Source organism: Equus asinus, chromosome 21, assembly GCF_041296235.1.
Source record: "Equus asinus isolate D_3611 breed Donkey chromosome 21, EquAss-T2T_v2, whole genome shotgun sequence".
Taxonomy (NCBI): Eukaryota; Metazoa; Chordata; class Mammalia; order Perissodactyla; family Equidae; genus Equus; species Equus asinus.
Window position 1 is genome coordinate 15,642,576 of NC_091810.1, and position 12,373 is coordinate 15,654,948.

Consider the following 12,373-nt stretch of genomic DNA (forward strand, 5'->3'; position numbering starts at 1 on the left):
TTCCTGCTTATTCATCCATCTTCTTATCCTTCAAAGCTCGGTTAAAGCCTCTTTCTCCTTCATGAAGCTTTCCCAAACAAATCTAATCCTAACTGATTTTCTGATTTCTGATGGTAATTGTAATTTTCCACATACATTTTGCACTTATGTTGCTTTATTCTGTTTTCCTTAGGTTTCAGGTATGTAAATCTTGCTTTCCATTCTAGATTGTGAGTTCCTTGAAGGCAGCATAATGTGATTTGGTCTGTGTAATGCTGAGCACATAGCACATGCCCTCAAAATACTTGTCTAATTAGGAGCTGGCCTGGTTGTGTAGCAGTTAGGTTTGTGTGCTCTGCTTCGTCGGCCTGTTGTTTGCCGGTATGGATCCTGGGCATGGTCCTACACGCTGCTTGTCATCCCATGCTGTAGCAGGCATCCCACATATAAAGTAGAGGAAGATGGGCACAGATGTTAGCTCAGGGCCAATCTTCTTCAGCAAAAAGGAGAATTGGTGGCGGATGTTAGCTCAGGGCTTATCTTCCTCAAAAAACAAAACAAAAAAACTTGTCTAATTAAATTGCTTCTCTGATAATGGCTGTCAGAAGCTAGCTTTCCAGGAAAATTTCAATTTTGCTGCATCTTGATTCTCAATTGTACATGGTAGATGCTCTTTTTTAAGAGTTGCTTTTGAATGCAAAATTGCAGATACAGATTTGGAAGGTACTTAGAAAAATATTTGTTTGAAAATTGTTTTGTTTTTCATGTCCTTGCTTTGCATTTCATGTTACTTTAGAATTAATGGAATATCCACTCCTAACTCAGTATCATAGTAGAAAAATATTCATTGCAACTTATGACATGTGCCACTTTCTTTTTTGAGTACTGATAAGTACTGTTTTCCAAAATATCTTCTTTTTTGGTTACAATTTTACTTGATTATGTTCTTGAAAAATTAGAAAATACTGAAAAATACAAAAAAAAATTTTTCTTCTCCTACTAGTGAGAGAGAAACGTTGTTAACATTTTGTTATGTATGTACTCAGTTTTTTCTGTGTATGTATAATAGATGAGTTTGCCCCTGTAAGTTTCTCACTTTGTAATTCTTAATGTTTGCTTTTCAGCTTTTCCTACAAGGATTCCTGTACACCTTAGAAGTGCTTGAGGAAGAGTCATAAAGGCAAGTATCTAACTCATGATAGATAGTGAAATAACTAGGTTCATAGCCACACCAAAATGCCTTGGTTAACATATCTATCAAGAAACCCCAAAAATTGGAAAGAAAAACTTAAAGGAAAAAAAGAAAAAGAAATATAATTGATATATAAGTTGGAATGGTTTTTTAGAGCACACTGTTAAACGTTTTCACAGATTTTAAAAATGTAATTTTTTTTTCTTGGTTACTTCTCATATTAATTCAGAACAACTTATTTCTTGAATGTGAACTAATGGCATATTATGTCTTTGGCAAAACTGTCAATGGAAAAATTGTTAAAAATTTTGAGACTTTATCAAAGTTATCTGAAATGCCTAGTCTGAAGGTAGCTACCTTTTCTTCCTCATTTTCTCACTTTTCACTCTTTTCTCCTGCGCCCTGCACCCATGTCCTTTTGTTCCCTTTTCTCTTTCCCCACTTCCTCTGGTTTACTTATAAGAACTTTACTTTTCAGAGAAGCTGAGTGAATAAAAGAGAAGCCAACATTTCCTTCTTACGAAAGCACACTTAGCTTTGCAGTTGAACTGGTTTGTGTTAAACCAGGGATCTCAATATAGTTATTTGGGGAATTTTATAAACTGAGCAATAGTTACCATGCGTTTGAATTTTACTGTCTTACAGAAGAAAATAAGGGAATCCTAAAAAACTTTGATGTTACTGAATTGCTTTAGTGCTCGCATTCTTACCATCAGCAATTTTAGAGTTAATTATTACAGGATTACTGTCTTTGGTACTTTTGGTACCACATTTAACTTTCCTCATTATTTGGCATAAATTGAAAGGTAGTCTTAAAGATTTTCTGTTGGCCTAAAGAAGATTTTTGCAGTTCTTTGTTTTTCAAAATTCTTAACTTAATGTTTAAAACTCAATTTAGATTCCTTTAGAGTTCCATGTTAGGTAAGACTCTGCTAGTTAGTGTCGTTAAGATATGTCTTGCCTTTAGAAATCTGAGAATTCATTACTGTTGTATTATGTAATCTTTGCAGCTATGTAGATAGCCTATGTAAGCTTTGGTTTGGAAGTTGATACCCTTGTTTCTAGATTTTCCTAGGAATGCTGGTATTTTTAATCGATCGTTTCGAATTATTTGAAAGTAAATGATGTAGAAATGCTAGTGAAATCTCAAAGGAAGCTACTGACATTTAAAATGTACCTTATTCTTCATTTTTTAAAAATAAGAAGCAGATGGCCACTTGATTAGCTTATAACACTGCCCAAAGAAACAAGTTTGCTGAGTAATAAATTCCTAATACCTTCATATATGAGACAAGTAGGTCATTTGGTTTTCCAGCTAACCTTGACACCGTTCCTTTATTCATGGTATCCTTTACTCTCATGAGAGAAACTTATTTTGTATATTTTACTTGCAAAAACAACCAAAAAAATCAGTTGTATTATTTAGCTAATGCAATGCAAATAAGGAAGAAAGTGAATTACCTCCTCATTATCAGCCTGCTGCTTTTACATCCTCCCATCTTCTCAGGGTCTAAATAGCCCCCAGTGCAAGAAGAGGTTAGTTGATGTACACTGTTACTGGATTATCTTGGTTACACAGTCCTTTTTCTCTGAGGAGCTCAGTGCTTTGCCGAGTGGAAATAATTCAGTAACTATTAGTCTGTCCTACAAATTCAGGAGGTAAGGTGAGGATGATTAAATAATACATTATAATATTGGCAACATTTTTACCCACAAGGAGCCCCAGAAAACCCCAGGAGAGGCCAAGACAGTCATTAATCTAATAAGGATTAAAGATTTCTTTCTTGGCTCTCCCAAAGGGAAAAGGAAAAAGAAAAGCAATGCACAATCAGGAAAAGGATAAGCGGCCATAGTGGTGTGGCAAGATTTTGATGTGGCCACAAAGAATTTGAGTGAAAGGCAGCGAAATTTCTTAATCTCATGCCTACTACTCATTTGCCTAGTTGGGAAGCAAAGAATTTTTGGTATTGAGAAAGTAAGAAGGTACTAGTGAGAGACAAATGTCTTTAACCCTGTCACACTGTTTATGCTCCTGAGTTATAAAGAGGTCAGGAGAATGGGGAAAAGGACAGTGTCCATTTACATGGTAAGAAGGTCTTCTGAGAGTACTTACAGGAAGAAAACTCTAGTGAGTTTGCATTCCTGTCCCTCTGAACTCTAGTATCCTTGAGTTCATAGTGCTCTTGTATACAGCTAATTTATGCCTTCTACATTGCTGCTTGGTGCCAAGCAGTCTGCATGGCTCCAGAACATGACCACTATAGTGCTTCATTGGTAGTAACTTAGACTATTCGAAGTACTTGCTAGTATAGGGAGTTTTTTAAAGGCCTTTGAACAGAAAGTTGAGGGAAAATATGGAAGAAACTTACTACACCATATTTTGTCCTCTCCAGCAGGTTCTGTGCATTAAACAGTTTTGTTTTATATATTTGCAGAAACTCGATACAAAAATAAACACTTTCTGTTATGAAAAGTCTCATCCCTACCTTCTCCCCTCCTCATTTTTGCATGTGATTTCCATAATCATGACAATTGTGCTGACCTTACATCTTAGTTTCAGCTTCCTTTTAATTTTCTGCACTTAATATTGGTGTGTGATTGCTATTTGACCTTTCTTTTTCTCTACTCTTACGTCATACTCAGTTGCTGTGTTACTTCTTTGCTTTTGAATTTGTGTGGATATATGGGAATCTTCTGTCAAGGATGACACTATTCAGAGAAAGGGATTTCTTTGAATCTCTGTTCTCGATAGCTGATACTGAGCAAAGCTCTAGTCTCTCTGAAGACAGATTCTGTCTGGATCATTTACTCATATGGTACCAGAAGGTTATTTGTGCTTCAGCAGAGAATTCAACTTATAAGATTTTTATTTCCATTTTCTTCCCGTAGGAGCAAACCTGTCACCCCTAGTTACCAGTGACCTTGATGAAAATGAAGGGTGACAAGAAATTTCTCTTATCCATTAAAATCCATGTAGAGTTAGGTTGGAATATCCATTTCTCACTATTATTCTTTGAATTTACTCTCCTTAGTTTCAGCATATGGATAATTAACTGTGGTTATGAATGAGAGGAATTAAATTGCCTCAGCTAGACTGTACATATTGAATGGTCTATTCTCTCTTGATTTCTTAAGTAGTAGCTGTTCTGTCAACTGTTATAATGGTTTCCATTCCAAGATAACTCCTCTAGTATTCAGTTCTTCATATATTGAAACTTGTAGGGATTTTTTAATTTCAGCATTGCTGTTTATGGGACCGACCCAGTGGCTTAGTGGTTAAGTTCACATGCTCTGGTTTGGCAGCCTGGGGTTCATGGGTTCCGATCCCAAACGTGGACTTATACACCACTCATCAAGCCGTACTGTGGTGGCATCCCACATATAAAATAGAGGAAGATTGCCATAGATGTTAGGTCAGCAACAATCTTCCTCAAGCAAAAAGAGGAAGATTGGCAATGGATGTTAGCTCAGGGCCAATCTTCCTCACCAAAAAAAAAACAAACCTGTTTTCATTTCCTATGTACTTGTTTCTGAGCTTTTTCTTCTATTCTAGAAAATAAGCATTACCCATTATCTAGAAAACTGTCTTTTAATCTTCTGATTAAAGATTGCTTAATAATAGTGCCTATTTGTTTGGCTAGTGGCATGTTTTTCTTTAACACTAGAGTTTCTGCATGGATTTATAATATGAAGTTTTGTTTTTGTTTTTGTTTTTAACATTAGATAGGCATGAAGCCTCCGTCTCACAGCTGCATGTGTAGTTACTGTTGAAGCAAATGCCTTCCTAATTTGACAGTCTTGGTGTGTTTAAAATTTTTTGAGTTTGCGAATAAGCATATTAAGTCTGCTGATGGAGCCCTCAGGCAGTGAACAGTTATATGAGGACCCTGATCCTGGAGGCAAATCCCAAGATGCAGAGGCCAGAAAACAGACAGAATCAGAACAAAAGTTGTCTAAAATGACTCACAATGCTTTGGAGAACATTAATGTGATTGGCCAAGGCTTGAAGCATCTCTTCCAGCACCAGCGCAGGAGGTCATCAGTGTCTCCACACGATGTGCAACAAATTCAGGCAGATCCAGAACCTGAAATGGATCTGGAAAGCCAGAACGCATGTGCTGAGATTGATGGTGTCCCCACCCACCCCACAGCTCTGAATCGTGTCCTGCAGCAGATCCGAGTGCCACCCAAGATGAAGAGAGGGACAAGCTTGCATAGTAGGCGGGGCAAGCCAGAGGCCCCAAAGGGAAGTCCCCAAATCAACAGGAAATCTGGCCAGGAGACGGCAACTGTTATGCAGTCTGGCCGACCCAGGTCTTCATCCACAACTGACGCTCCTACCAGCTCCGCTGTGATGGAGATAGCTTGTGCTGCTGCTGCTGCTGCTGCGTGTCTGCCAGGGGATGAGGCAACTGCAGAACGGGTAAGTCTGTTTAGATTTTCTTTTTCTGTTAACTTACTGTTCTTTGTATCTAGGACTCTCCAAACTTTTCTTTGGTAACTAAAAAGAGATATCTCAGCAAGTATCTCAAAGTTGTGGTAGAAGATAGTTTTCCCTTTCATTAAATAAATGGGATGAATAATAATCATTCTAGCTAATGAATGAATGCTTATAATTATATTCCTATTTGCTTCCTGACATATTGCTATATTTTGTTTATTTTACCCTTTCACTAATACCTTCAATATACTTCATGTGCTCTTTATGTATTAAAAGGCTCAGTTTTATGGCAGAGGAACAAAGACGCTTTGTTGTTGTTGCTTTGGTTTTGCACATGAATTGGCTTACATTAATGAAGGGAATGAATAAAGTTCTAGAATTTAGGTTTGTCTGTGCTTAGCATGGAAATACACTAAATTGCTTATAATTTTCGTATACACTGTACCACATCATCAGCATTCAATATACATTTTGCCTTCTACAGTACAACATATGCATTCTTATAATTTACTCTTGATAAACAGTTTTTTTGCGTCTGCCTTTATGAGCGAACTAGGCATAACGAATACAGGGGAAACTCCTTCCATATAACTCTCACTTCACCTTCAGTTATGGTTAGTTGAGGCACAAAGAAGTAGTTCTGCTAGGGTTTGAAAACTCAGATACGTGTAACCAGGCCAGGTAGTGACAATGATTGAACTCAAGTGTTAAGGGCCTTGGACAAACTAAAGAGGACATGCCCTGTCTAAAGGGACAGTGTCTTCTTAGCTTTAGATGATTGTTGTAATTTAGGACTGTGAGCCCGTTCTTGTCGGCGCTTCTTATTTTTCAAGAGAAACTGGAAAGCTAGATGAGTAATCTCTTGATTTTTAACATATTATGCAAGCTAAACAGAAGATATTTGTGGGCCTGGTCTGCCCCATAAGTCACCTTCTTGTTATCGTTTGGCTTTACTTTTATGTATTCCTTCATGCTTTTGTGATGGTCAATCACTTTCATTCTATATTTGCTTCTGACACAGGAAAGTTTATTTTCCTGGATATTTAGCCTGGAAATCTAAGTATTGAATCTAGTATCTTTATACCTCTCCTACCTAAATGTAACATTAAAAACAAACAAACAAGTAAAGGACAATAAGTTACTTTAAGAAATTAAACCTGTCAGAATGAAAGATTCACTAAAATAGCAGAATCATCAGAATAATGATTCACGTCATTAAAATTAAAAGTATAAATAAGGAAAAGTAGCATATTTTTATGTGTATAATAGTTATCTTTGAAATAAAAAGGACATTTATTCATTGATTATGCAATCTAGTTGGCAATAAAAACTAACAATGCAACTATATAATTTGTCTTTTTTTTTTTAAATAATTCTTTCTTTTTTTAAAGATATTATTTTTTCCTTTTTCTCCCCAAAGCCCCCCGGTTCATAGTTGTGTACTTTTAGTTGTGAGTCCTCCTCGTTGTGGCATGTGGGATGCCACCTCAGCATGGCTTGATGAGCAGTGCCGTGTCTGCGTCCAGGATTCAAACCAGCGAGACCCTGGGCTGCTGAAGTGGAGCGTGCGAACTTAACCACTCAGCCACAGGGCTGGCCTCCTATAATTTGTCTTAATCTGTACCAGAGAACATTAGGAAATTTAGTATCACTGATTCAAGGATTACAGACTTTCATGTTAAAAAGAAAAAGTATAAGTAAAGCATATTATATACATTTATATTGTTTTGGAAAACTTCATAGAAAGACAGCCAAGGGAGAACTTTTTTTTTCCATAAAATTGTTTCTTTAATGTTCTTTGTCAACTTTATCGACATATACTTAAGAATAAAACCGGGGCCTGCCCCGTGGCCAAGTGGTTGGGTTCGCACACTCCGCTGCAGGTGGCCCAGTGTTTCGGCGGTTCGAGTTTTGGGCGCAGACATGGCACCGCTCATCGAGCCACACTGAGGTGGTGTCCCACGTGCCACAACTGGAAGGACCCACAACTAAGAGTATACAATTATGTACTGGGGGGCTTTGGGGAGAAAAAGGAAACAAAATCTTTAAAAAAAAAAAAAAGAATAAAACCCATGAATTTTAAATGTACAATTTGATTAATTTTGAAAAATGTATAGTCATGTAATAACACTCATTGTATAGAACATTTGCATCACCCCAGAATGATTTCTCATGCCCCTTTGCTATCAGTCCTCTTTTCTCCAATTCTTGGCCTCTGGCAGCTGCTGATCTGCTTACTATCACTATTGTTTTCCCTTTTTTAGAATTTAATATAAAAAGGATCATACAGTATGTAGTCTTTTGTGTTTGACTTCTTTCACTTAGCGTAACCTGTTAGAGATTCAACTATGTTGTTGCGTTGGTCCTTTTTATTGCTGGGTGGTATTCCATTGTGTATCTCTTTGTTTATCCATTCACCAGTTGGTGGACATTTGGATGATTTCCATTTTCTGGCTATTATGAATTAAACTGCTGTGAACTTTTGTATTTAGGTCTTACAAACACATTTTCATTTCTCTGAGTTATATGGTGAATGTATCTGCACTGTTTTTACTCAAAACACTTTTGATACCAAATGTGTGGGTTTTTCCCCACACCAACAACCAGTTCTGACATTAACTGGGTGTCCTGCAATTCAGTTCAGTTCTGACAATAACTACCTGAAGTTAATTTAGAGCCCCTAGGTTAAGGACCCAGTCCCACAAGAGTGCCCCCACTTCAGACATCAGTCACAAGTCCCAGATTGCCACCTGTCCTTCTGACCAACCAGCTGTAAATCAGGAGTTCCCATGACTCCCTCCTCAGGTTCAGTAGTTTGCTAGAATGGCTCGCAGAACCCAGGAAGGCACTTTACTTGCATTTCCTGGTTTATTATAAAGGGTACAACTGAGGAACAACCAGATGGAAGAGATGCATAGAGCAAGGTTGGGGTAGGGGGATGGTTGGTGGTGCAGAGCTTCCGTGTCCTCTATAGGCACACCACCCTCCCAGCACGTGTGTTCACCAACTGGGAAGCCCTCCAAATGCTGTCATTTAGGGTTTTTTTGGGCAGCTTCATTACATAGGCATGGTTGATTAAATCATTGGCAATTGGTGATTAACGCTGTCTCCAAATCCTCTCCTGTCGTGGGGGGTTAGGAGGTGGGGATGAAAGTTCCAGGCCTCTAATCATGCCTTGGTCTTCTGGCAGGCAGCACCCATTCTGAAGCTGTCTATGGGCCACCGGTCATCTCATTAGCATACAAAAGGTACTTTTATACTCCTGAGATTACAAGGCTTTTAGGCTCTGGGCCAGGAACCTGGAACAAAGACTAAAAATATATTTATCACAGTATATGTTTAACTTATAAAGTGACTTACAATTTTATGTTTCTGAATTTGTGTTTATGAAAATTTGAGTTTCTTCTCATCCTCACCAATATTTGGTGGTGTCATTACTTTTAAATTTAGCCATTCTAGTGCGTGTGTAGTGCTATTGCATTGGGTTTTTTATTTTGTATTTCCCTAATGATATGAAAAGATTATTGGTAGCATTTATTTTTTTATGCATTTTATAAAGATTGGCTAGTGATTTAAATAAGAGAAGATTATTTTTAAGGATTGATGTGAATTTTTCCTAGATGTTTAAGTGGTTTGACAGAACTCTTCAGAATTAGAAGAAGAGTCATTCATCCAAAGTTTGCTGTTTGTTTAATTAGTTTACATCTGCTGTAGAACTGACTTCTTATAGTTTTAATAAGTATATATTTTTTTATAATCATCAGTCTGGGAGATAAAGCTCATGTTATTCATGCGTAAAATCAGAATGCAGTGATATCAGTTCTGATTTATAAAATTTGACATGTCTAGATATAGAAGGCACTATGTTGTAATTTGCTTCTTAAAAGTTTAGGTTGTGTTGTCTCTGTGAACAACACACTGCCAGAACCTAAGTACGTACTGTACTTACCTTCTTACCCAATGTAATTGGGATCAAATAGTTTGCCAGTTAATCAAAAAGTCAGTTGTATTTTATCAAGAAATTATCAAAAAATGATACATACTTCAAAAATTTTATTTTAACTTAAAACCAAGGTCTTACTATTTTTTTAGTATAAATATAAATCTACTGATTGGACTTCTGTGCCTTTCTTGCACTTTCTTGCATGGACTAAAATTTCTAGCTTTAATTTTTATAAAGTGGAATGATAACCTGAAGACACTTGTGAAGCAGTCTGGGACAGAATCTTAAATTCTAATAATCTCTTGAAATGCCTTGCCCACCTTAAATTTGTTTTTTAAAAGGGATCGTGCGTTTATTGAGTCTTTCCAAAGCACTTAGTTTTCATAGAAACAGCAGTCCTTTTTGTACTCACATCGTATTGGTTTATTTAATTAAACTATTTAGTTATAATGAGTATAACTAGCAGACTGTTGTGGGAGCAATATGTATATGGAAGTACTAGCCATAAACACTGATTATCTTCTGGACATAAAGTCTCATATGTGTTTCAGAGAAAATGGAGAGTTTAAGAGTAATATGGCAAATTGGTTAAGTGGAGATTAGTCTGGAGAGCTTCTACCCTGTTGTATCTTAGTGTGTGAGACTGTTTGTTTCCAATTCTAAACACTGCTCTTCTATTTTCATATCTTCTTTTTTTTTCTTTTTTATCTCAAAGGTCTGAGGGTGAAAATATTTTAATATTGGTGATAAACATTTAAGTACACTGGTAATTCTGTTCCATGTTGTTAACAGCATACTTATAGACTTGTGTCTGCATGTGCTTGTGCACACACACAATTCTAAGACAAACGTTGAGTTGATTTTCCAATGTACCCATTGTGTTTGAAAGCCATCTGCTTTTGCCTCAGCCATCTGCCACATACCAGTCTAGTTTTTAAAGCACATTCTTGGCCTTTAAGCTAGATTCCTTTTTTTTTTTTTAATTCAGATTTGGCAAGTATTTATTTGTGCCTAGTATGTGCAAAGCATGGCCTTGACCTAATGATGGAAATGGGACCTGCTTGGAACAGTCATGACACGTGTTCCACGACACAAAGGTTCTGTATTCCCTTCCTTGTCAGGTTTACTAGCATCAATCTTATTCCCACAGAAAAATCTTACTGACACATTCAGTCTGTTGCAGTACTTGTGTTGAAAAGTTTCATCTCTTAAAGTAATTATGTATGTACTTAATAAATATATGCCACAGGTACTTGATAAATTCTATCATTTAAAGGATCATCTTTAAACGAAGGCAGATTGATATAAGCAGTTTTTCTATAAATGCTTTGTGATTTGAAAGTTAAAAAGTTAAATGTTTTGAATTTGAAAGAAACGTGCTCAGTGCAGGAAACCTTAAATACAGAAAAGTAAAAGAAGAAAAAAATAAAAATAACTATTGCCAGTATTTTTGGGTGTTTTCTCAGTATATTACTTGCACATGAAGAAATACATAGAAGAAAATTTAAATTTATTTTTATTAATATTAGCGTTTTCAAATAACATCAGAATCCTGTTAAATGCACAATTTTGTATTCTTTTTGATTAAAATTCTTTCGTGAGCATTTTTAGATATCTATAAATATTCTTTATAGATATTTTACTGATTGCATAATATTACCACATATTTTGTTGTAATACCATAATTTGTGTTAACCAATTTTATATATTGAGTTGGAGATGGAGAAATGAAAATATTTAAATTTTCAATGTAATTTTCTTTACATGAAATAATAAGTGATATTTAGGAGTACCTAGTGGTAGTAATGATAATGATAACTACCATTCATTGTGTACTTATTATATGGCAGGCAGTGTGTTTACACACATTATATAATTTTCTCATTAATTCTAAAACAGCCCTCTGTTTTGTATTTTTTCTCTCTCTCTCTTTTTTTTGCTGAGGAAGATTTGCCCTGAGCTAGCATCTGTGCCAATCTTCCTTTTTATTTTTTTTTTGTGTATGCAGGCTGCCAGCACAGCATGGCCACTGACAGAGCAGTGTAGGTCTGCGTCGGGGAACCAAACCTGGGCTGCCAAAGATGAGCACACTGAACTTAACCAGTAGGCCACCAGGGCTGGCCCTGTATTTTCTCTTGTTTATTGATGAAATAGCAGAGGCATACAGGAGTTAAGTATGCCCATGGTTTCACAGCTCTCATGTTTCACAACTAGAGTGTTTCAGAACTGAAATAATAAATCTAGGCCATTTATATTTTGATTAGATGTGTTTTAGTAACTACTGTGTGCTAGGCACTATCTGATTCAAAAACTGCTTTTACCTACCATCCCAAACTGTCTCCATTTTTATGTACTGTATATTGGTCTAAGTACTTGGGAGATAGAAAGAATGTACAGGAAGTATAAATTTTTCTTTCTGCACTTTAAAATAGTAACTTCATTTGTATCTGTCATACGGTAGGAATAATCAGCATATTGACATTTAATTTATGGAAATTCAGGGTTAGCATTTCATACCAAATAAGATGGTCTTATTTCAGATCCTTCTGTCAGATCTTTTAAAATGGCTGTCATGTAAGACTGTTTCTATTATACCTACTATTCATGTTTAAAGTTCTCCATGGTGTGTCGGAAAATTTTCTGATCCTAGACTCAGTGAACTTATAGTCCAGTTGGAGATGTGGCAAACAATGTAAAACAGTATCAATATGATAAATGATACAGACAGATCGAGAAGAGAAAGATCATTCTGAGTTGACGTGAATAAAAAAGTTAGAAGAGGAGGAGGAGGTGGGTGCTTTGATTTGGGTCTTGGAGA

General features: G+C 36.3%; 1 protein-coding gene across 4 annotated transcripts in view; it reads left to right on the forward strand.

Moving 5' to 3' along the window:
• TMCC1 (transmembrane and coiled-coil domain family 1) overlaps positions 1 to 12,373 on the forward strand; it is a 252,278-nt gene that overhangs the window by 68,153 nt on the left and 171,752 nt on the right. The window contains exons 2-3 of one of the 4 annotated variants that reach the window (XM_070492932.1): positions 1,104 to 1,159; positions 4,899 to 5,594. In XM_070492932.1, coding sequence (XP_070349033.1) covers positions 5,022 to 5,594 — 573 coding nt within the window. In that variant the 5' untranslated portion in view covers positions 1,104 to 1,159; positions 4,899 to 5,021. Of the gene's footprint in view, positions 1 to 1,103; positions 1,160 to 4,898; positions 5,595 to 12,373 lie in introns of those variants that run through there. The other 3 variants (XM_044753885.2, XM_070492934.1, XM_070492933.1) reach the window with 3 other exon arrangements.